Genomic DNA, 25,180 nt, shown 5'->3' on the forward strand with positions numbered 1-25,180 from the left:
AAGGCTTTTAAAGTCAAAACTAGCACTTTGAATAGAGCCCGTCAACTACTCGGTAGCCATTGCAGTCATGACAGAATTGGTGTTACATGCTCAGATCGCCCTGCCCTGGTCATCAGTCTGGCCAATGGATTCTGAAACAGCTGATGGAGATGTGGTCTAAACCACTGAGCCTCTTGGGCTTGTCGATCCCAACATGGATGGTTCAAATCCACACGATGGGGTGAGCTCCCGTTGCCAGTGACAAAAAAGAATTCCTAAAATGCTCAACCCAAGAGCACAGATATAATAAGAAGAAATCCTACCCTATCCCACTAAAAGTTAAGCACCACGGTCAAGGCCAGCTTATTTACCAAAGGCAAGTATAGATGGAAGTATCTTAACCCGCCACCTAAAATGGAGAATGATGGCAGCAAGAACATTTGGGGAGGGGGAGCATTCCACAGTTTAGCTCCAGAAACAGTCGTCTTTCCTGACTTTCATGTCAAAGGGCTGAAACTTAATGAGGTCCACTAGTCACAAAATGGCCTGTCCACAGGAGGAGCCAGAGAGGAAACTGTGGCAGATGGAGGCAGAGTTTGGCATAATCAAGCAGCAATTAATGACTCAGGGAACTAGTATTGTGACTCAGACTCCCCAATGCTGATTCTCTGCATTCAAAAGCACGAAGTGGAAAAGGCTCTTTATTTCATATCACCCGGCATGCCTCACATTTTACTTGTCATCTCTTGTTTCTTCTTCCCTATTCTTTTCACAGCTTGTATAATATACCTCCAAAAACTGTTATCTTTCTTCCCTACTCATTTTATATTCACTTTTTCTTCCTTCCCCCCTCTCTTATTCCTTTACTCTATTTCCCCAAGTTGTTATAATTTTAGATATTAACCCTTTATCACTCACCCTAATTTCCCACAACTCATCTTCTTGCCTTTTGCCTCAGACCATAGAGATCTCCCTTCCTTCTTTAAACCCTTGCCCTCCTTCAGCCTCTCTGTCTCCTGGACACCTTTATGCCCCTTTAAACTGCCAGCAATGCCCTTGGTCCAACCAAAGAGCTATGTGTGGCCCAGGGGCAGGGCGGGTGAATTAGGAGGCACTGGGTGGGCTGTGGCACTGAGGCCCACTGCTGGACAATGGGCCAGTCTTTCAGAAGTGCTAGGGAAGGTCATGCCAACCTCCCGTGCCCCTCTCTGGCCCATGTCACAAGTAGAACCACAGTGCAGTGGGAAGTTCCTCAGATATCTAAAGCGTCGTCACATGGAAGATGAACCAAGCTTGTTTTCTTCTGCTCTGGAGGGTAGGACCTGAAACAGTGGATTCAAGTGACAAGAAAAGATATTCAGACTAAACTTTAGGAAGAACTTTCTGACAGCTGTTCAACAATGTAAATCTCCTTCAGGGTCCCTTCCCATTCTGCAATTCTATAGCTCTATGATTCGATGGAACATGTATTCCTTCAGGCCTACGCCTGGCGTCATAAAGGGAGTTCAACATGGTGTGAAGGCAAATGTAATTATTAAAAATAATGGTGATTTCTTTGTCATCGTCTTGCCAAAGCTCAAGAGGAATAAAATCATATTTGCGTCCAACATTGAACAACAACATGATGCAACTTCATCAGACTCAGCCAGAAGAGACTAGTACATAAATACTTCTGTATTGTGCCACTGAGGGTGGGGTGGGGTTATGCTGCCCACATGGGGCTGAAGTGAATCCTCTTTGGCTCTCAAGCCAAGTACGCCAGGCATGTTCTCTCTGATTAAGTTGCTGCAGCCTGGGTCTTCCAAGCAGATTTTGACTGCTGGTTATTTGCTAGCTCTGTTGCTGATAGCACTCAAGAAGGAGATTGGAGTAAAAGGCAGGTGCATCATAATTCACCTTCTGCTGTTGCTATTGCTACTACCTGAAGCAACTCCAGAGATGCTGAACTCAAAATGCCCATTGACTTTGATAAGGGATCCCAATGCACCCTTGAATTGGTACAGGCAAGGAGACTACCACATTAGTGGGATCATATCCGCTACACCTTTTCGGTTCAATCCAAGCGTCTTCAATGAGCCTCCCTTTACCCGAGTTTATGAGTAAGTCCTTATGTGCCTACTGTTGTAAAAGCTTTATGCAAACTGAATCTGACTTCATGGACACCAAATGTTGTTGTCTGCTATGCATGTCTCCTCATTTCTGGTACCTTTGCTTGGTCAATTATGTCTTCTATTTTCGTCCCTTTGGAGGGAAATGGTTGGATTCGTTCTGAATGTCAGAAAGTGATCTACTGCAAACTGTGTGCTTTCACCCACACTAGTGGGACCTTTGCTTTAGAATAGCCCGTTCTTCTAAGATTTGGACAGGAAGCGGTTTATGGATCTCAGGTGTACAGATGCTGCAGAAGCATCTCATGATCCCCCCCCATCACAGGTAAGGATGACACAATCTGGTCTTTGTATGGAAAAAATGTCAAGATGACACACACTTTTTTCCAGGTTTGGAATGCGGGCCTTCTGGCATATCCTGTCCTTCTTGTTTGCCGTTCAGGAGGTCAACGAGAACCACGTGCTTTTCCCCAATCTCACCCTGGGCTATGACATCTATGACAACTTTTATGATGCCAGAATGACTTGTGGTGCCATGGTGGACCTGCTCTGTCCTGGGCAGGCAAACATCCCAAACTATTATTGTGGACCATGGAATAAAGTATTGGCCGTTATTGAGGGGGCTGACTCTGACACATCCAAAGATATTTCCACCATGTCAAGCATCTACAAAACCCCACAGGTATGAATGTCAGGAGGGAAGGAAAAATCCCAGAATGTTATTGCAATTTCTTTGGAAAGATGTGAAAATGCCATTCCTGCTTCTAAGGCAGAAGGAGAGATTGGCCTCAATCCCCTCTTAACAAAGATGACTAAGGAGATTCTAGACTCATCCACACTTCCTCCCATCCCATGGCTAGAAAGCATGGGTCTGAGTGGCTTTCCATTTTCCCGTGCTTTTTAGGCATGGACGCAGGGCATTTCTCCCTCACCCTTCTCCTTTCCCACAGAAAACCCACTCTAAATCGGAAAAGCAATGGGATAAGGGATGTGTCAATAAGCTCTTAGCTAAATCTACAAGATCCCACAGATGCAAATGCTGTGTTTTATGGAGAAGGATATTTGAGGAAATTGTCAAAATTAAGGCAGAAGAATGGAATAGGTAATGAAAGCTAGTGGCATGTGAGATGCAAATGAACAAATATGCAAAAGGAAACATTAAAGAAACAAGAGGCAAAATACAAAAAAAAATGCATGACGAGGCAATGGAATGTCATCCTTTGAAACAAACTCTGTGAGCTCAGGCTAAGGAAACCTTAGACAAACCTGTAAAAGTAAGAGCAATTTACAGTAAAGGAAAAGCTTGAGACTTACATTCCTAATGTGGTCCTGCTTATTATTTACTTATTTATATGCTACCTTGACTCATGAAAGATAATTAGTTTCATGAAAAATAACTGGATCACTTAGAATTAATGGCTTCTCTATGCTTCCCCTCTATGGTGCCCTTTAATCAAAGGATAGAAGACATGGCAACTCTTAGAATAATAAAATCAAAGAATATTGGAAGTAACTCAAGGGTCATCTAATCCAATCCCCTGCAATGCAGGAATCTCAGCTAAAGCATCCATGACAGATGGCCATCCAACCCCTGCTTAAAAACCTCTGAGGAAGGAGAGTCCACCACCTCCAAGAGAGACCGTTCCACTGTCAAACAGTGCTTACAGTCAAAAAGTTTTTCCGTTATGTTTTATTGGAGTCTCCTTTCCTTCAACTTGAAGCCATTGGTTTGAGTCCTACCCTCCAGAGCAGGAGAATACAAACATGTTCCCTCTTCTATGTGACAGCCCTTAAGATGTTTGAATACAGCTATCATATCTCCTCTCAGTCTCCTCTTTTCTGGGCTAGACACACCCAGCTCCTTCAGCCATTCCTCATAAAGCTTGGCTTCTAGACCCTTGATCATCCTAGTTGACCTCTTCTGCCCATCTTCCAGCTTGTCAACATGCTTCTTCAATTGTGGTGCCCAGAACTGGACACAGTATTCCTGGTGTGGTCTGACCAAGGCAGAATAGAGTGGTACTATTATTTCCCTTGATCTGGACACTATGCAACATATGAACAGATAGCTTATAGACTTCGACTGTTTATGGATATACCGGTATATTAAGATGTTTGGAAAGGATTCATAAAAAAGATAATATGTTATAAACAATATCATATATATTAGAATCATCCTTTATATACCACTGTATTATATATGCATGTATAGAATTATAGTTTTCCCCTTGTTTTTTATGAACCCCTTTTTTCTTTTTACTTTGTTTAACTGAAATAATTTCAATAAGAAATAAAATTTTAAAAGTAAGAAAAAAAATATTTTTAAAAAGCAGCCACTCCCTATATCATGTTTTGCCTCTGCTTCCTTCACAATTGCCATTTGTGTTGTGATTGGATTGTTTTTTTTAAAAAAAATCATTTCTGAAGGCGAGGTTTTGAAGAGTACAGGGCGGAGAGCAATTCTTAAACATCTTCACAAATTTTGGCATCCAGGAGTGTGAGCTTTGTTCTAAGTTTTTCTGTCTGGCCACACACCCTGGAATGATCTATTCTTGTAATATGCTTTCAGTCTTCCCCCCCCCCCAAAAAAATTTTTTTTTTATTCCAAGAAGAAAGGCCTCTGGTTTCTTAATAAATGTATATTTCAACATTTTTTTTCCAATTCATTATAAATCTTCTCTCAGAAGTCTTTCAGCTTGGGGCAGGTCCACAACATATGATAAAAGGTACCTTCTTTTCCTTTACATTTCCAACATAGATTATCAGTTTTGTGTTTTACAGGAGTTAAGTACCACCTATACATCATTTTCATAATATTTTCCTTTAACACCAAACATGCAGTGAACTTAACCCCTTCCCTCCACAACCTTTCCCAGTCTTCAAACATTATGTTATGTCCAACATATCTTGCCCAATCTATCATCACAGATTTAACTTGTTTGTCCTTTGTATGCCACTCCAACAATAGATTATACATTTTAGATAAATTTTTAACTTTAGAATCTAACAACTCCGTTTCCAACTTGGTTTTTTTATGATGCAAAACCATTTTTCTTATCTAATTTATACAATTCATTGATCTGATAGTAATGTAACCAATTTATTTCATCTTTAATTTGATCAAATGGTTTTAATTTAAATCCTTCTTTTTCTTCCAGTAATAGATCTGAATATCTCAACCAATTAGTTTCCATATTTAACTTTTTCTGGGCCTTTGCCTCCATTGGCGAAAGCCATCTGGGTGTCTTCCTTCCTAAAAGATATTTGTATTTTATCCAAACATTATATAAGGGTTTTCTAACTCCGTGATTTTTAAAACCATTATGGGCCTTTGTCTTGTCATACCATAGATAAGCATGCCATCCAAACACATTGTCAGATCCCTCCAAATCTAAAACATCCGCGTTATCTAGTTGTATCCATTCCTTAACCCAACAGAGAGCTGCGGCTTCAAAGTAAATCCTCAAATCTGGCAGGGAAAATCCTCCTCTTTCTTTAGAATCTGTTAGTAATTTATATTTAATTCTGGGGGTTTTCCTCTGCCAGATAAATCTAGACAAAACTTTCTGCCATTCTTTAAAACATTTCACGTTGTCAATAATTGGGAGGGCTTGAAACAAAAACAACATCTTTGGCAATACATTCATCTTAACTACCGAGATCCGACCCATTAATGATAATTTTAAATTTGACCAACTCTCAAGATCTCTCTTAATTTCATTCCATAATTTCTCATAGTTGTCTTTATATAAATTCAGTTTTTTCATTGACAAATTAACCCCCATATATTTTACTTTTCCCACAAAGACTAGGCCCATCTTTTCTTGTAATAATTTCCTTTCCTCAATGTCCAAATTTTTCTCTAGCATTTTGGTTTGGCTCTTATTTAACTTAAATCCTGCTACCTGTCCAAACTCCTGTATCATCTCCAGTGCTTTTACTGCACTGGAGTCTGGGTCTTGAAGTGTCAGTGCCAAATAATCAGCAAAGACTTTTAATTTATATTGTTTTGATCCTACTGATATACCTTTAATTTGTTCATCTTTCCTTATCATGCTTAACAAGACCTTGAGAACTGAAATAAAAAACAGAGGGGAAAGTGGGCACCCTTGCCTGGTACCCTTCTCAATTCTTATTTCCTCCAATACCACATTATTTACTATAATTTTAGCTTTTTGTTCATGATAGATCACATTAATACCATTGAAAAATTCCTGACCAACCCCAATGCTTTCTAAATTTTGTCTCATAAAACTCCAAGATGCATTGTCAAAGGCCTTCTCCGCATCAATAAACATTAACATTACTTTACAATTTTTTCTTGCTTCCAATTTTTCCAAAATATCTACTAGATTCCTAATATTATCTTTCATGTGTCTTCCAGGCAGAAAACCTGCCTGGTCCTTATGAATATATTCTGACAAGACCTACTTCAGCCTATTGGCCAATATATTGGCAAAAAAATTGTAATCCACATTGAGTAAGGAGACTGGTCTATAATTTTTAACATTAGATCTATCTTGATCTTGTTTTGGAATCAGAGTAATGTAAGCTTCCTTCCAGGTTTCGGGTGCTTTGTCCCCTCCTATAATCTTGTTGCAAACTACTAACAATGGCTGAATGAGCCAGTCTTTCAGGATCTTATAATATTTTGCTGACAAACCAACTGGTTCCGGGGCCTTGCCAAGTTGCATTGAATTTATTGCATTTTCAACCTCCTGTCTTGTAATTAATCCATTTAGTAGGATCCTTTTACCTTCGGGAATCTTCTGCAAACCATTAGTTCTAATAAATTGCTCAAATTTAACTTTATCTTCTTTACTCTTTTTATACAGTTGTTTGTAATATTTCTGAAAGCATTTTCTTATGTCCACAGGGTTCTCTACAGACTTTCCATCTGATACAATATTTGTAATAGGACTTTGTTTTTGCCTCTTTTTTAATTGCTGAGCTAAAAGTTTCCCACATTTATTTGCAGATTCAAAGTTCCTTTGTCTCATCATTCTTAATGCCCATTCTATTTCTTGATTGATAATCTGTGAATAATGAGTCTCTAAAGCTTTAATTTCCTTTTGTACCTGCAAATTTTTTGGATTGCCTCTAAGGATCTTCTCTTTATCTTTTAGTTGGTCCAAAATTTTATCTTTCTTTTCATTCTGTATCTTTCTCCTAATTGAATTTTGTTGAATGGGGAATCCTCTCCTTACAGCTTTACTGGGGTCCCAAATAACCCTTGTTTCCATGCCCTGGTTCATATTAATCTCAAAATAGTCCTTTAAGGTTTTTTGGGCCTTATTTACAATTTGCTCACTCCTCAGCAAGTCATCATTTATTCACCATCTGAAAGATCCCTGTATAGATAATTTCACTTCCATAAATACTGCATTATGATCTGAGCAAGTTTTAGGGCAAATTTCTGTTTTTGTTACTCTGGGAACCAAGTCTCTGGATAGCCATAAATAATCACGTCTCGAAAATGATTTATTTGTATCGGAATAGAATGTGGTCTTTTTCAGTTGGATTTCTGGCTCTACATATATCTGACAGGTCAAATTTATCAGTTATATCAATAAAGTCTTAGGTAGTCTGCCAGCATTCAATATTTTTTGTCTCTGAGTTCTATCCATTAAAGTGGATGCCACTCCATTCAGATCTCCCATTAAGATTAATTTATAACCCAAGTCTTCCAAGAGGCTTGTTTCCATTTTTTTAAAAAAATCTGCCTTACCATCATTGGGTGCATAGATTCCCAATAGCAAGTATTTTTCGTCTTCTGCTGTAATTTCCACTGCTATGTATCTTCCCGCCTCATCTTTAAAAATCAATTTTGGATTCCATTTTTCTTTAACGTAGAAAACCACTCTTTTTTTTACTTTGTCTGAAGAAATAAATTCTTGACCAAGTTTCTTATTCAATAAGATATTTCTATGTAGTCTTGTAATGAGTGTTTCCTGTAAACAAATTACATCCAAATTCTGTTTTGCTAAAACATGATGAACCTTCCTCCTTTTCTGAGGAGAATTTAAACCATTCATGTTCCAAGAATAAATTCTTAAAGCCATCGTGATAAGTTACGGGGTCGCTGCTCCCACCCCTGGAAGCTGTGGGCTTTCCAATCCAAGTTTGACTCTTTCTCTCCAACAATCTTAATTCTTTGTTTTCTTCCTTCAAATTTGAAGGAAAGGCCCTCTGGGAATTCCCACCTGAAGAAAATATTTTTCCTCCTCAGAATGGTGGTCAGGTCTGTATAGTTGGATCTCAAGCTCAAAAAGTGTTAAGGAATCTCTTTGAAAAGGATGATGGCTTTATCCTGTATTTTCAAACCTTTTTTATAACGCAGGCACAAAATGGTATCTCTTTGTTCTTTAGTCTTAAAGACCACTATGCAGTCATAGGTGATTTTTGAATCTTTTTTGGGACCAAATCTGTAGGCCTTTTCTATCCAAGAGTCAACTTCGTCTTTTTTCAAATCCCACCACACCACCCGTTGATCTATCATCCACTCCCTGAGCCGATCCTCTTCCTGTTGAGGCACACCTCTCAATCTTAAATGCGATTCCCGTTCCCTCATCTGAAGAAATGCAATCGAATTTGAATTTTCATACTGTAATCTTTCTAGATCAATCACTCTAACTGTCTCAAGCTGTGTCAATCTTGTCTCATGGCTTGTGACCTGTCTTCACCTCTTTCAGTTCCACTTTCAAGTCTTCAAAAAATTTATTCAATTTTTCAATACCCTGTGAATTGTGTTTTATATCATCTTTAGTTTCTGACAACAGTTGCATCACATTATCCTCAAAAGCTGTACTTCTAGAGCCTCGTCTTACTGCTCCCTTATCTGCTTTGTCCACACTCATAGTTGCCCAGGAATTTCAAGGTCAAATATATGCTTTCAATCTTAATCAGAACTCTAGCCACATAAGATTCTGCATTTCAGGGGGTTGGACTAGATGGCCCTTGTGGTCCCTTCCAATTTGACGATTCTGTGATTCACTAGTATTGTATTTAGGAAGGTAAAGGTAAAGGACCCCTGGCTTGTTAAGTCCAGTCAAAGGTGACTATGGGGTGCAGCACCCATCTCACTTTCAGGCTGAGGGGGCTGGCGTTTGTCCACAGCCAGCTTTCTGGGTCATGTGGCCAGCAGGACTAAACCACTTCTGGCACAACGGAACACCATTTCCATGCACCTTCCCACTGCAGCAGTACCTATTTTTCTACTTGCACTGGTATGCTTTTGAACTGTTAGGTTGGCAGAAGCTGAGACAGAGCAACGGAGCTCACTCCATCATGGGGATTCAAACCGTTGACCTTCAGATCAAAAATCCCAAGAGGGTTAATGGTTTAGACCATGATGAAATACAGGGAATGCAGTATAAAAATGCACAACCAACTAGAGGAGAAAAAACTGGGAGGAGAACCCAAATGAATTCTAATAATATAATAATAATTCTAATATTTAAAAATGGAACATAGAAATAAGTCAGTAGTTATGATTTTGCATTGTGCTATCATAAACACAAAATGAAATGTCTTGTTGTCAAGCTATATTTATTCTCCAAAGATTGTACATTTATTTGGGATAAATCTGCACACATTTCTCACTAAAGAAAAGTGAGCTGATGATATTAGGAGGAGGATTATAGTGTATGCCACAAGGCAGGTTTCTTCTACTACAAATACCTTAGCAATCTATGTAGGGCTTATAGCAACTAATTTTAGAGCTTAATTTTATATAGAAGAACTGATGGCTATTATAGGTCTAATGTGAGCTAAAAATGTTCATTGTAATTTTGTGTAATTTTGTAATTTTGTGCAAAGACTCTGTCACCATTTTTTGAAAGCAAACAGCTAAATATGGGGTGTTGTTAAGCTCCCTGGAGTAAAGCTCCTTAGCCCCCATGAAACTGTGCCGTTTCTCTGTTTCCTGTGTCAGAGAAAAGTTATAATCTAGGCAAGTACAAAGTACTGGATTTGGGATTTTGTTGGGGGTGACAACACTAATCTCTTCTCTTCTTTACTAGGTCAGTTATGGTTTTGTTTCTGACACTCTTAATGACAAAACTCAGTTCCCTTTTATCTACCGAATGGTTCCCAAAGAAGAGCATCAGTATCTGGGGATAGTCCAACTGCTCCTGCACTTCAACTGGACTTGGATTGGCCTCGTTGCTCCAGACACCGACAATGGAGAGAGGTTCATGAGGACCTTGAAGCCGCTGCTAACCAGGAACACAATTTGTGCTGCCTTCTCACTTAGCACCTCAGTAAAGAATAGGAGAATAACAGTGCCTCTCAAAACATTTTTCAGGTGGAACGAAGTCAATGTATTAGTCTACTATGGGGAGAATCGTTACTTCTATAGTATAATACGTTATTTGCAAAATATGGTTGAAATATGTTTCAGTCCCATTGTGGGGAAAGTCTGGATCACAACAGCTTTGTGGGATCTCACCTTGAATTTGTCTTATGATCTGCTTTCTCCCCTGCACATCCATGGGTTTTTCTCTTTCTTAACTCGTATTAAAAGAAGGCCAAACTATGATAATTATGAAACATTTCACATTCCTATGATTCTGTTTGGGCAGAAATCATTTAAGTGTTCATATTCAAAGCACATGTTGTCTGTGAAGGGAAGGGAAAGGTGCAGGGAAGATGACACTCTGGAGTCCCTGCCTGACAAAGTGATTAAGAAAATCCTGTCTCTGGATAGTTACAGTATTTACAATCTTGTCCTTGCTCTGGCAGGGATCTTAAGGGCTGCACTTTCCTCCAAATCCAATGAGATGGTGGCGAAGGGTAAAAAGAGGCTGAAATATCAAAGGATACAGTCTTGGCAGGTATTGCTGTTTTCCTCACAGGCTGAACAGGCATCGGTGCTGTGAATTCCATTCAGGCTCGACTTTACTGTACTGTTAACCACATCTTAATTTTGCTGCTGAGATGAGAAAACAATCTGCCTCCACTTTACCACCTGATTCCTTAGCAAGGCTTCATGCTATTACTAGCCAAGGAAACTCATCCTTGCAGAATTCTTCCATGGGTGCAGAATAAAGCTTATGTATCTCATGGCTTTAGTCTGTCCCAAAAGGCTGAAGCAGAAACAATGGGCTAAAGATCCCACTGTCAGTCTGTACAAAGATCTTCAGCAATTAGGCTATGTTATCTAGATAATTTTATTCTTTTCTAAATGTGCACGATTTCTTTCCTGTTCTAGCTTCACCCTTTCCTGGGAAGCTCCCAGTTTTACAATACTTCCATGGAAGGAGTGTATTTGGATGAGAATGGGCAGTTGACAGTCGAATCTGACGTTGTGAACTGGGTGCCATTTCCCAACAAGTCCTTTGGTGCCGTGAAATTTGGGAGCATAAGCAGACAGGGATCCTCAGGCCCAAAATTCACCATTGACCAAGAGGCTCTTGTGTGGTCCAGACTGTTCAACCAGGTTTGGTTGCATTGTATTCCCTTTTAGAGATATGTTGAGCTCTGATTCTCTGTTGGGGGAAACAACAGTATAATTTATGCCTATTCAAGTAATGAGCTAAAACTATACGGGGGAGGAGATGAATGGAGGAAAGTCAAAACAAGAAACATGAAAATGGAAAAGCAGGTTAGAATATGACTGGGGCATGGCTTTTGCAGTAGTCAGAAAGCATGCTAGACTTCAGAATTGAGCACAACACAGCTGCTCCAAATACCTTTCTGTTTCAGTTTGTTGGTTTCTCTGGATTTTGATACAGTGGTGCCTCGCAAGACGAAAAGAATCTGTTCCGTGAGTCTCTTCGTCTAGCGGTTTTTTCGTCTTGCGAAGCAACCCCATTAGCGCTATTAGCGGTTTAGCGGCTATTAGCGGCTATTAAAGGCTTAAGGGATTAGCGGATTAGCTGCTAAAAGGCTATTAGCAGCTTAGTGCCTTAGAAAAAGGGGGTGGGGAGCGAAAAAAATCGCAGCAACTCGCAAGACATTTTCGTCTTGTGAAGCAAGCCCATAGGAAATTTGTTTTGTGGAGCACCTCCGAAACGGAAAACCCTTTCGTCTAGCGGGTTTTCCGTCTTGCAAGGCATTTGTCTTGCGGGGCACCACTGTATTTTTAAACAATATCAATAACTGCAGATTTGATCTCTGACTCCTAAATCCAAGGGCAATACAGTCTCCATGTAATTCTCTCTTCTTGATTATCTCTTTCTGTCCCAACTGTGTCCCAAGGAATTTGGCTGTCTGTTTTGTCCCATGGATCAAAAAAAGCATCCACAACAAAGCCGTGTCTATTCCACATAGACCGAGAGTGTACACTGGCCCAGAAGTTACTTGCTAACAGTCTTTCATTGATGCTTTTTTCTCTTTTTGGTCAGACCCTTCCTCAGTCCAGGTGTACCAAGAGCTGTCGCCCTGGATATGCCAAGAAGGTTCAGGAAGGGGAACCAATTTGCTGCCATGCTTGTGCTCCATGTGCGGAAGGGATGATCTCCACTCAGGAAGGTAGGAGACTTCAGAGGAATGTGCAGCAAAATGAACAATAAAATATGTCCTTGGTTGATGAATATTCAAGTATAATCTTAGGGTTGAATTTAATAAAGGTTCAATAGTAATGTACATAATCTTAATAAAGCATTCCAGGTACGACTGAAACAGCTTTGAGTATATAAGAATTAGACAGTGTTGCTGCTTTTGACCAGTCAGTGTGGCAAAGTAGCTAGGATGTTCGGTTTGTACTGGGAAGACCAGAGTTCCAGTCCATGCTCCTCCAAGGAACTTTTTTTTCTGTAAATTACACCCATCTGACAACACATGGTGTTGGGGTGAGATCAGATGTAGCTGCAATTAACTTGGAGCTTCGTGATCACTCCAAGCTCTTCCTTGGGAGGTGAATAAGAGGTTATCAGCATGAGGCACCTACATTGCAAGGACCAACTCTCTGTGTTGATTAGCAGAAATAGCAAGTCCCATCACTGTTTCCATTTGTGGAAGTTGGCTGGATTCAAAATTGACCTGCTTTTTTTGCTAGTCTGCAGGAAAATGTTCATGCAGATGCTCTTCTTTTTCCAGATGCAGACCACTGCACCAAATGTCCAGAAGATCAACACCCTAACAAGGACAGAGATCAATGCATCCCCAAGATTATCATCTTCCTGTCCTATGATGAATATCTGGGGACCCTCTTGGCTTCCACTGCCCTGTTTTTGGCCTTAATCACAGGCCTTGTTTTAGGAATATTCATTAAATATCTTGACACTCCCATAGTCAAAGCCAACAACAGGGACCTTTCCTATATCCTCCTTGTCTCCCTCCTCCTTTCCTTTTTGTCCTCCTTTCTGTTTATAGGCCGGCCAAGGAAAGTGACCTGCCTTCTCAGGCAGACAGCCTTTGGCATCATCTTCTCAGTTGCTGTCTCTTCTTTGTTAGCAAAAACTATTACCGTTGTGCTGGCCTTCCTGGCCACTAAGCCAGGAAACAGAGTGAGGAGATGGCTGGGAAAGAGTCTGGCTAATTCCATTGTCATTTCCTGTTCCAGTATCCAAATTCTCATCTGTGTCATCTGGCTGGGTACCTTTCCTCCATTCTCAGACTCTGACATGCACTCCCAGGCCGGAGAGATCATCCTGCAATGCAATGAAGGGTCTGTTGCCATGTTTTACACTGTCCTTGGCTACATGGGCTTCCTGGCTGCCATTTGCTTCACTGTGGCTTTCCTAGCCAGGAAGCTGCCTGGGTCCTTCAATGAAGCCAAGCTGATCACCTTCAGCATGCTGGTCTTCTGCAGTGTTTGGGTGTCCTTTGTTCCCACCTACCTGAGCACCAAGGGGAAATACATGGTAGCCGTGCAGATCTTCTCTATGTTGGCCTCCAGTGCTGGGCTTCTGGGCTGCATCTTCCTTCCCAAGTGCTACATTATTGTACTCAGGCCTAGTCTGAATACAAAGGAGCACCTGACTACAAAGACTTAATATGGCACCTGATTCCTAAAATATGTTTTTGGTCTTTGCGATTGATAGCCAGCATGGTAGCAATAAAGGCAGGACACATGAGTTGGGAATGTTGCTCCTTAAAAGCTACTGTTTTGGAAATCAGAATGCAAAATAATCATTTGAATCATATTCCATCCATTCAGTTTTCTCCTGCTAAACCTTATTTATGAATTCTTTTCTGAGGTGTCTCTATATTTTCCCTAATAAGAAATCTTTATCACAATTCAATAATAATCAATGCTGTTCATTAAGAAAATAAAAATTTCTTAGATAGTATTACAAACAAATTGCTTATGCATTGTTTTTCAAAATGAAAAGAACCATATTCCGTTGGTATCTCTTTATTTCCCGCTGTGCATATCAGGAGAGTCACCTTGAATTTTGGTGCCATGGGTGTTTTTCATGTGGTGCAAGGTGCAAAACATTTTTTAAAGCAGTTGACACAGAATAGGTATGAGTCATGCCCTAGATATGCTGGATAATTTCAAAATATGCAAAGAGATATTAGGAAGCTATTAAAATAGGTTTGTACCTTTCAAATCAGTTTGTCTAGTACTTTTTTTGCTTTGCCGGCTGCCTGTGGATACCCCTGTTAGAACATTGTTACACCACATTATCCTTGCTGTTGAAGCATAACTAAGCATTATAGCCTCTCTAGATTGGATCTAGACACATCAAAAAGGGGTTTCAGGAAAACATGTTGTAAACATCACAATGGGAAAACACGTTGGCAAAAGCTGGAACTCCACAGCACCATCTAGTGTCCCCATGTTATAACACATTTAAAATGTCTGACAACAGGGACATCCAGCCCTTGCAGCCCAGCAGTGCCCACAGCAGCTTCCTCTTGCACTGGTCCTTTCTGAACCAATCATGCTGAGAAGGGAGCCAAGCAGATTTGTGTCTGGGTTCCCCGTGAGGTTATCTGGTGAGTCAACAAGTGAAATGGGATTGAGGATTGGAGTGATCATTATGTGATATTACGGCAGTGGAGAGAACTGTATTGTAACTTTTGAATAATATAAAGGTAAAGGGACCCCTGATCATTAGGTCCAGTCGTGACCGACTCTGGGGTTGTGGCGCTCATCTGGGGTTGTGGCGCTCATATTCCATCCTTAGTACTGTTCATTTTTTACCTGATTTAGGAATTCTTTTCTGAATACTGTTTATATATTTTGCCTAATAAGCAATCCTTATTTTGCCTAATAAGAAATCCTTGAATTGTGATAATTCAATTATAATGAATGCTATTCATTAAGAGAATCTCTTTTAAAGATAGCATTACAAATAAATTGCTTATGCGTTGTTTTTCAAAATGAAAAGAAACATATTCCATTGGTAACTCTTGGTATCCAGAAGTCCTGTTGTGCTGAAGGTGGCAATCAAGAAAAAAGAAGACTGGAAATGAACAGGTCATGAAGGGAGGGATGCAATGGGAGCTGCAGGGGACGTGGCAGCTCAGGAGTGTTGCAAATATTAATATTGCACAGTCTGAAGTGACTGGAAGCACAAGAACTGACTCCTTCTGGAAGAAATCATTGTGTAGGGCCATAACAATAGTATTCAAAGTTTTAGTGGCAGAACTCTTCAAAAACAGAGCACAATAATCAAAGATACTACCAAAATATCCATACAATGTCTTGTGCTATCCAGCATAGGCTCAGCATCTTAGGAAAATATGGAATAATCCATGCACACCTAGAAGCAGAAGTCTGTCTCTCCTCCACAGCCTGCTTTCCAGCCACCATTGGCCTCAGGCTGTTTACTCTCCCTTCATTTACATCCTCACTCCATGGAGCTTGGGAGAGAAAGACTAAAGGCAACTCCCTTTGGAAATGAAGGTTTGCAACTCAATTCCTTCATCACATGATCAAAGGTTCACTCTCAGCACAGAGTAGAAAACAACCAACAGTAATTTGTTAACAAATTAAGGAGCTCAGAGTGCTTTAGGAAATAGCTTTGGAAAAGCCCCAGTATTAACAATGCTTCATTAATACACATTCAGCCATTTCCCATGTTAAAGCTACCTTTTCATTTCAGTGTGAATTAAATCAATTATATTTAGCAAGACGGAGGGTGGCAAGAACAGGAGGCAGTGAGCACCATGCTCCTAGGACCCAGGTCTTCTGCCCCTCCAAGCTGTCCCCAAGGCAAATGTCTCACTGTGCCTCATGGGGGGCTCCCCTGCACCCACAGGAAACTCAGGAAAGAGCAGAGCTCACAGCAGGAAGAGAACTCAGATGAATTTTATGTTCCCTTTCTAAATATTAGAGAGTATAAGTATTAACATTGCATTGTCCCTTCCTAATCACAAGATAAAAATTGCCTGGAAAAAAATGATACCCATCTCTCTCACTGTCAATGAAAACTAATAAATGAATAGAAATAAAATCTACCCATGTGATGCTGAAACAAAACCTCATAGAATCATAGAATCATAGAGTTGGAAGAGACCACAAGGGTCATCGAGTCCAACCCCCTGCCAAGCAGGAAACACCATCAGAGCACTCCTGACATATGGTTGTCAAGCCTCTGCTTAAAGACCTCCAAAGAAGGAGACTCCACCACACTCCTTGGCAGCAAATTCCACTGTCGAACAGCTCTTACTGTCAGGAAGTTCTTCCTAATGTTTAGGTGGAATCTTCTTTCTTGTAGTTTGGATCCATTGCTCCGTGTCTGCTTCTCTGGAGCAGCAGAAAACAACCTTTCTCCCTCCTCTATGTGACATCCTTTTATATATTTGAACATCGCTATCATATCACCCCTTAACCTCCTCTTCTCCAGGCTAAACATGCCCAGCTCCCTTAGCCGATCCTCATAAGGCATTGTTTCCAGGCCTTTGACCATTTTGGTTGCCCTCCTCTGTACCCGTTCTAGTTTGTCAGTGTCCTTCTTGAACTGTGGTGCCCAGAACTGGACACAGTACTCCAGGTGAGGTCTGACCAGAGCAGAATACAGTGGCACTATTACTTCCCTTGATCTAGATGCTATACTCCTATTGATGCAGCCCAGAATTGCATTGGCTTTTTTAGCTGCCGCGTCACACATACACTATGCAGAAAAATGAAAGTTTACTATCCCCTTCTTTCCTTCCTTCCTTCTTTCTCTCTCTCCCTACCTGTCTTCTCCCCCAACCTTATACGATATACAACATTAAAACCTTACATCAAATATAAGTGATCTATAGAAAGGACTTTATGATATGAAAATAGAGACAATGTATGGTCTTTTGTAACCCAAGAAAATCTTTAATAAAAACAATAAATAAATAAATAAATAAATAAAATATTCCATGAGGGGAGGGTCAATAATAATATAATGAATGTATCTAGTAGTACCACTGTCACAATGAATACAGCTTAAAAGGGGGGGGGAAAATGAAATTGCCATCAATAAATAGCACACACACAAAAAACAACCGACGACAAACAAGTTGCTTCGGCCAACCTTTTTAAAATTTATGTATTTATTTATAAACAGCTTGATTTAATAAACAAACAAACTTTGATTTGGTTGCAACATGATGCAACTGCAACAACAACAAAATTGATTCCCAACCAACTGGTTCATGGGCTATCAGGTGGGCAAAAGGAAATGTTGGCATGATGGGATGCAGGAAAATGGTGAAGCAGGCTGCAAGATGGTGGGAGGAAGGTCGGAGGCCGCCTTACGCTGAGCCAGATTCGTGGTTCACCTAGTTCGTCCAGCTTCTGACTGACAGGCAATGGCTCTCCCAGATACCATGCTGGGTTCCCCTCCCAGACCTGAAGCGAAGCACCAGAAGCATAGTGAAAGAAACTGCTCTGCCACAGAAAGAAATAGGTGGACCTTCCCCGCTCCCCACACTCACGTAGTTGCAAGGAAGGAGAACAAAAGACAGAGTGGTATGTGTGAGTTGTTGTTGTTGTTGTTGTTGTTTAGTCGTTCAGTCGTGTCCGACTCTTCGTGACCCCATGGAGCAGAGCACGCCAGGCACTCCTGTCTTCCACTGCCACCCGCAGTTTGGTCAGATTCATGTTTGTAGCTTCGAGAACACTGTCTAACCATCTCGTCCTCTGTCGTCCCCTTCTCCTTGTGCCCTCCATCTTTCCCAAAATCAGGGCCTTTTCCGGGGAGTCTTCTCTTCTCATGAGGTGGCCAAAGTATTGGAGCCTCAGCTTCATGATCTGTCCTTCCAGTGAGCACTCAGGGCTGATTTCCTTCAGAATGAATGGGTTTGATCTTCTTGCAGTCCATGGGACTCTCAAGAGTCTCCTCCAGCACCATAATTCAAAAGCGTCAATTCTTCGGCGATCAGCCTTCTTTATGGTCCAGCTCTCACTTCCATACATCACTACTGGGAAAACCATAGCTTTTACTATACAGACCTTTGTTGGCAAGGTGATGTCTCTACTTTTAAAAAAGGCTGTCTAGTGTCTAGTGTCTAGTGTGAGTTGTGCCGGAAGCCAAATACATAGTTACATGCTTGCTCTGTACTGGATTCATACCTGTGACCAGTACAGTGGACGCTCAGGTTGCAAACATGATCCATGTGGGATGCACGTTCGCAACCCATAGCGTTCGCAACTCGCAGCAGCGCATCTGTGCATGCACGGGTTGCGCTTCTGCGCTTCTGTGCATGTGCAAAGTGTGATTTAGCAAGTCCACCACATATGGAAAAAAGTACCTTCTTTTTCTTTACATTTCCAACAAAGGTTATCACTATTGTGATAAATCTTTGCCAGTTTTACAGGGGTTAAGTACCATCTATACATCATCTTCATAATATTTTCCTTTAACATCGTACATGCAGTGAACTTAACCCCTTTCCTCCATAGCCTCTCCCAGTCCTCCATCATTATATTATGTCCCACATCTCTTGCCCAGTCAATCATAACCGATTTAACTTGTTCATCCTTTGTATGCCACTCCAACAACAAATTATACGTTTTAGACATATTCTTAACTTTAGTGTCTAACAACTCCGTTTCCAATTTGGTTTTTTCTGTTGCAAACCAAAAAAAAACCCAGCTGGCTACAATATCACCAGGTATTGCATATCTTTAACCAAGAAAAAAAGAATAGGATTTGAACAGAAAACATCAAAATTACAAAGTGAACTTCTGCAACCAAATAGGAAAATAATATCAAAAATATACAGCTTGCTCCTTGAATGGGAACTGAAAGATGAGGTAATAAAAGAACCAATGATAAAATGGTCACAAGAGCTGGGCCAGACAATTAATTTAGACAGATGGGAGGTTGCCTTGACCTTACCAGCATTGCTCCCAACTTTTCCAGCTACAAGCTAAGGTCACTGAATGTCCTTGGAGATGCTGACCTGAAGCAGACACCTTCTGGGTTTCAGAGCACCTACACAGAACTTCACCTTGGCCATATGGAATCATAGAATTGTAGAGTTGTTGGAAACCTCCAGGGTGATCTAGTCAAACTCCCTGCAATGTAGACATCTCAACTACAGTATCCATGACAGATGGCCACCCAAGCTCTGCATAAAACCCTCCAAGATAGGACAGTCCACAGTCTCCTGAGGGATATGGTTCCATTGTCGAACACCTCTTACTGCCAAAGTTTCCCCCGATGCTTAGTCAGAATCTCCTTTCTTGTAACTTGAAGTGATTGGTTCAAGTGCCATGCTCCAGAGCAGGAGAAAACTAATTTGTTCCCTCTTCCATGTGAGAGCCCTTGAGGTATTTGAAGATGACTATCATATCTTCTCTCATTCTCCTCTTTTCCTGGTTGAAGATTCTTCATAAGGCTTGGTTTCCAGACCCATGATCACCTTGGTTCCCCTCCATTACACAGGTTCCAACTTGTCAACATGCTTCTTAAATTGTGATGCACAGAACTGGACACAGTATTCCAGGTGTGGTCCGACCAATGCAGCATAGAGTAGTACTTTTACTTCCCTTAATCTGGGCACTATACATCTGTTGATGCAGCCTAAAATAGCACTAGCTTTTTCTTGCTGTTGCACCACACTGTTGACTCATGTTAAGCTTGTTGCCCACTAAGATCCCTAAATCCTTTTCACATGAACTGCTAGTAAGCCAGGTGTCCCCCATCCTATATTTATGCATCTGGACTTTTCTGCTTAAGTGCAGAACATTTCAGAACCTAAGTGCAGGTTCTCTAACAGCCACCCTTGTTTACACACACACACACACACACACACACACACACAAACAAACAAACAAACAAACACGGCCCTTCTAGTCTGCTTTTAACACACATACCCTTGTGTGTGCACATTTTTTTGGTTGAAAGGGAATCTCAGTTTTGTAAAAATTCACCTCTACACCCCCTTGTTTGTTACCCAGGTGAGGAACCTTTTGAATAAACCACAGAACCAAGGGAACTATTTCCAAGTCCAGCATCCAGATTTGGGAACCCAGCATTTATTATAGCTATTGTAATAGGACAGAGCTCACTCAATTCAACATGCCAGTTGAGAAGGTCTGCCTCCAGGCACTTCAGAAGAAAAGCTCATATAGTATTTCAAACATAGCAAATAATCATTAAAAAATCTTCACATAGATCAGGAAAGGTCAGAGGTCATGAGAAGTAAAGCACACCTGGCTCCATCCTGGTATCTTCACCCCCCACATCACCTTGAAGTGGTCCTTGTGTGCCCAGGCCATTGGACCATCTTATGTCTTGGGTGTCTGGCATTATCCTGGCAACCTAGCCTTCAGTGAGGGAAGAGCATGATAAAATCCTCTTCCTGGGTCTCAGATAGCTTCAGGGATAGCTGAGTTACACTCTGGTGCTAAAACATCCTGCCATTTGTACCACTTTCAGAGGTAGATCAGGAGAGAGGAGATGGCAGAAGAGGAGGGAGACTCACAAGTGCAGAACACACAAAAATCAAGCCGAATACATTCTAAAATGTTCCAAAATACATTCTGAAAGGTTAGATACAATGAAAGTGAAGCATTGAAACATGATTAAAATAAAGTTTTAATGGGGTCTCTAATTCTTATGTCATCAGGGAGGGAGAGGAAGTGAGGGAAAGCAGGATGGAGAGTTTTGAAATTTCCCAGAGGGAAAGGAGAAGGAGATACACTGGCGGAGAAACAGGAGGGTGGGGGGAGCGCACCACCCCCGGCACTATCGGGGAGGGGGGGTACCATCACGCCTGCCCCCGGACACGCGCCGCGCATCCGCCACCGCAACGGGTGCCAGGCCCCCGCGGGTGCTGCACCATGCCCCCAGGATGCACACCATGCCCTGCGGCTGGCGCGCCGTGTCCCCAGGATGCATGCTGTGGTGTAGTGGTTAGACTGTTGGACTAGGACCTGGTAGACCAGGGTTCAAATCCCCGCTTAGCCATGAAGCTCACTGAGTAACCTTGGGTGGTCACTGCCTCTCAGTGTAACAGGGTTGCCATGAAGCCAAACTGGGGAGGAGAAGAATCATGTCTGATTGAACCTGGGACCTTATCCATAAAAAAAAAACCTCTACCACTGACCTTTCCTAGATGTGTAAATGTTCAAGTGTACAGGTGTAACAAATCCATATTTTGTGACTCTTAATCCTAGTCCGCCCCTCCCTAATATCCAAGTTGGTGATCTTAGGTTCATTGGTAGGGCAGAGAAGGTGGGGTTACCTACAAAAAAAGGAGAGGAGGATGGGCACCCCCCATCTGGTCATCCATGGGGTGCAGATATTTGATAGTTCAAATATTCATTAATAAATGATATATCTATTGATCCTCTAAAAACTGTTTCTTTAGCAAGTTTTGTCAAATGTCAGGCTACACAGCGGTGATTTCTCCCAAACATTCCCCCCCCCCCCAGTTCTGCACCTGCTCCTTGATCAATCCAGGAGAATACAGGAGGAGATGTTTAATTATGTAATTATAGTCTTCTCGCCAAATCTCCAGGGATTTCTCTGCAAAGATTGCCTTTGCAACCGATAATGTAAAGTCAGAACCAAGGCCTAAATGAAAAAGTAATTTCTCATCAGAGGTGCTCTGCTTCAAGGCCAAAGGCCAATGTGGTCCAGCATCCCATTTTCCACAGTGGCCAAATGGATGAAGCAAATTTATCTAGACCAGGCATGGGGAACCTGTGGCCCTCCACCTGTTGCTGCGCTACAGTTCCCATCATCCCCAGGCCATTGCTCATGCTTGCTGGGGCTGATGGGAGTTGTAGTTCAGCAACACCTGAACATAAGAAGAGCCTGCTGGATCAGGCCAATGGCCCATCAAGCACAGCATCCTGTTCTCACAGTGGCCAACCAGAAGCCTACGGGAAACGCACAAGCAGGGCTCAAGCACAAGAGCCCTCTGCCCTCCTGTGGTTTCCAGCAACTGGTGTTCAGAGGCATTGCTGCCTCAACTGTGGAGACAGAGAAGACCCACCAGCAGCCACCAACAGCTTCTTACTGCTCCATGAAATTGTCTAATCTTCTTTTAAAGCCATCTTGGTCTGATGGCCATCACTGCCTCCTGTGGGAGCGAGTTCTATAGTTTAGCTAAGCAATGCCTGGATAAATATTTTCTCTTATCTATTCTGAATCTCCCAACGTTCAGTTAGACTGGGAGTTCGAAGGTTCCCCATTCCCAGTCTGGACCCATTGCAGTCTGGCTTTAGGCCTGGATAGCAGATTGGGAAAAACCTGGTCACTTTGATCACCATTTTCTGGAGAGGTTCTGCCCTTTTCATTCTCCAGGACCTATTGGTAGTTAATCATATGAAGGCTGTGTGGTTTGGGAGAAGAAGGCACTGTGTTGCAATGGTTCTGTTAACTATAGGGCTACTATTGGCCTCCACAGTCACTTACGGACTCATTGTTAAAACCGTGTTTATGGAAGACAATCTTACTCGGCTACGAGTGATCGCCAAAGAAGAAAACCAGAGAGCTGGGCATATTATTATTATTATTATTATTATTATTCACTTTTCTCAGAGTTTTCCACAGAGTTAACCAAAGCAATTTACAACCTAAAAACACAGCTATCCAATTAGAAGGTGGGACTGAGAAATCCTGCCCACTAAAAGATGCCGCAGTTCTGCCTTTCAAATCAAAGGCCAAAAGCCTAGGTAAAAGAATAGTTTTTTCCTGGTGGCTAAAGATAAATAAAGATGGCACCAGGTGGAATGAGAGCATTCCACAGCGGCAAAGGGAAAACTTGAAGAAGACCCTCTAGTGATGATCCGGGGCCTGGGTCTATTCATGTGAAGAGAGGTAGTTCTTGAGGGAGTGGACTCCTGACCCTCATAAAGTCAAAACTAGCACTTTGAATAGAGCCTGTCAACTAGTTGGTAGCCATTGCAGTCATGACAGAATTGGTGTTACATGCTCAGATCGCCCTGCCCTGGTCATCAGTCTGGCCAATGGATTCTGAAACAGCTGATGGAGCTGTGGTCTAAACCACTGAGCCTCTTGGGCTTGTCGATCCCAGCATGGATGCTTCAAATCCACACGACAGGGTGAGCTCCCGTTGCCAGTGACAAAAAAGAATTCCTAAAATGCTCAACCCAAGAGCACAGATATAATAAGAAGAAATCCTACCCCATCCCACTAAAAGTTCAGCACCACGGTCAAGGCCAGCTTAACTACCAAAGGCAAGTATAGATGGAAGTGTCTTAACCTGCCACCTAAAATGGAGAATGGTGGCAGCAAGAACATTTGGGGAGGGGGAGCATTCCACAGTTTAGCTCCAGAAACAGTTGTCTTTCCTGACTTTCATGTAGGGGCCAAATCACAGGGCTGAAGCTTAATAAGGTCCACTAGTCACAAAATGGCAGGTCCACAGGAGGAGCCAGTGACAAAACTGTGGCAGATGAAGGCAGAATTTGGCATAATCAAGCAGCAATTAATGACTCAGGGACTAGTATTGTGACTCAGCCTCCCCAATGCAGACTCTCTGCATTCAAAAGCACGAAGTGGAAAAGGCTCTTTATTTCATATCACCCGGCATGCCTAACATTTTACTTGTCTACTCTTGTTTCGTCTTCCGTCTTCTTTTCACAGCTTGTATCATATTCCTCCAAAAACTGTTATCTTTCTTCCCTACTCATTTTATATTCACTTTTTCTTCCTTCCCCCCTCTCTTATTCCTTTACTCTATTTTCCCAAGTTGTTGTAATTCTAGACATTAACCCTTTATCACTCATCCTAATTTCCCACAAGACATCCTCTTGCCTTTTGCCTCAGACCATAGAGATCTCTCTTCCTTCTTTAAACCCTTGCCCTCCTTCAGCCTCTCTGTCTCCTGGACACCTTTATGCCCCTTTAAACTGCCAATAATGCCGTTGGTCCAACCAAAGAGCTATGTGTGGCCCAGGGGCAGGGCGGGTGAATTAGGAGGCACTGGGTGGGCTGTGGCACTGAGGCCCACTGCTGGACCATGGCCCAGTCTTTCAGAAGTTCTAGGGAAGGTCATGCCAACCTCCCGTGTCCCTCTCTGACCCATGTCACAAGTAGAACCACAGTGCAGTGGGAAGTTCCTCAGATATCTAAAGGGTCGTCACATGGAAGATGAACCAAGCTTGTTTTCTTCTGCTCTGGAGGGTAGGACTTGAAACAGTGGATTCAAGTGACAAGAAAAGATATTCAGACTAAACTTTAGGAAGAACTTTCTGACAGCTGTTCAACAATGTAAATCTCCTTCAGGGTCCCTTCCCATTCTGCAATTCTATAGCTCTATGATTCGATGGAACATGTATTCCTTCAGGCCTACGCCTGGCGTCATAAAGGGAGTTCAACATGGTGTGAAGGCAAATGTAATCATTAAAAATAATGGTGATTTCTTTGTCATCGTCTTGCCAAAGCTCAAGAGGAATAAAATCATATTTGCGTCCAACATTGAACAACAACATGATGCAACTTCATCAGACTCAGCCAGAAGAGACTAGTACATAAATACTTCTGTATTGTGCCACTGAGGGTGGGGTGGGGTTATGCTGCCCACATGGGGCTGAATTGCATCCTCTTTGGCTCTCAAGCCATGTATGCTAGGCATGTTCTCTCTGATTAAGTTGCTGCAGCCTGGGTCTTCCAAGCAGATTTTGACTGCTGGTTATTTGCTAGCTCTGTTGCTGATAGCACTCAAGAAGGAGATTGGAGTAAAAGGCAGGTGCATCATAACTCACCTTCTGCTGTTGCTATTGCTACTACCTGAAG

The 25,180-nt window shown here is 41.8% G+C and overlaps 1 protein-coding gene across 1 annotated transcript; it reads left to right on the forward strand.

Moving 5' to 3' along the window:
- Positions 1-1,443: 1,443 nt before the first annotated feature.
- On the forward strand, positions 1,444-14,026 carry LOC310672794 (vomeronasal type-2 receptor 26-like; the record flags this gene model as incomplete). Its single annotated transcript, XM_083430452.1, has 5 exons — positions 1,444-1,506; positions 2,530-2,769; positions 11,299-11,526; positions 12,434-12,560; positions 13,128-14,026. 5 exons carry the CDS (start codon positions 1,444-1,446, stop codon positions 14,024-14,026), a joined length of 1,557 nt encoding a protein of 518 aa, XP_083286578.1.
- Positions 14,027-25,180: the final 11,154 nt, after the last annotated feature.

The sequence above is a fragment of the Podarcis tiliguerta genome (genome assembly GCF_965153285.1).
Source record: "Podarcis tiliguerta genome assembly, chromosome: 2".
NCBI lineage: Eukaryota > Metazoa > Chordata > Lepidosauria > Squamata > Lacertidae > Podarcis > Podarcis tiliguerta.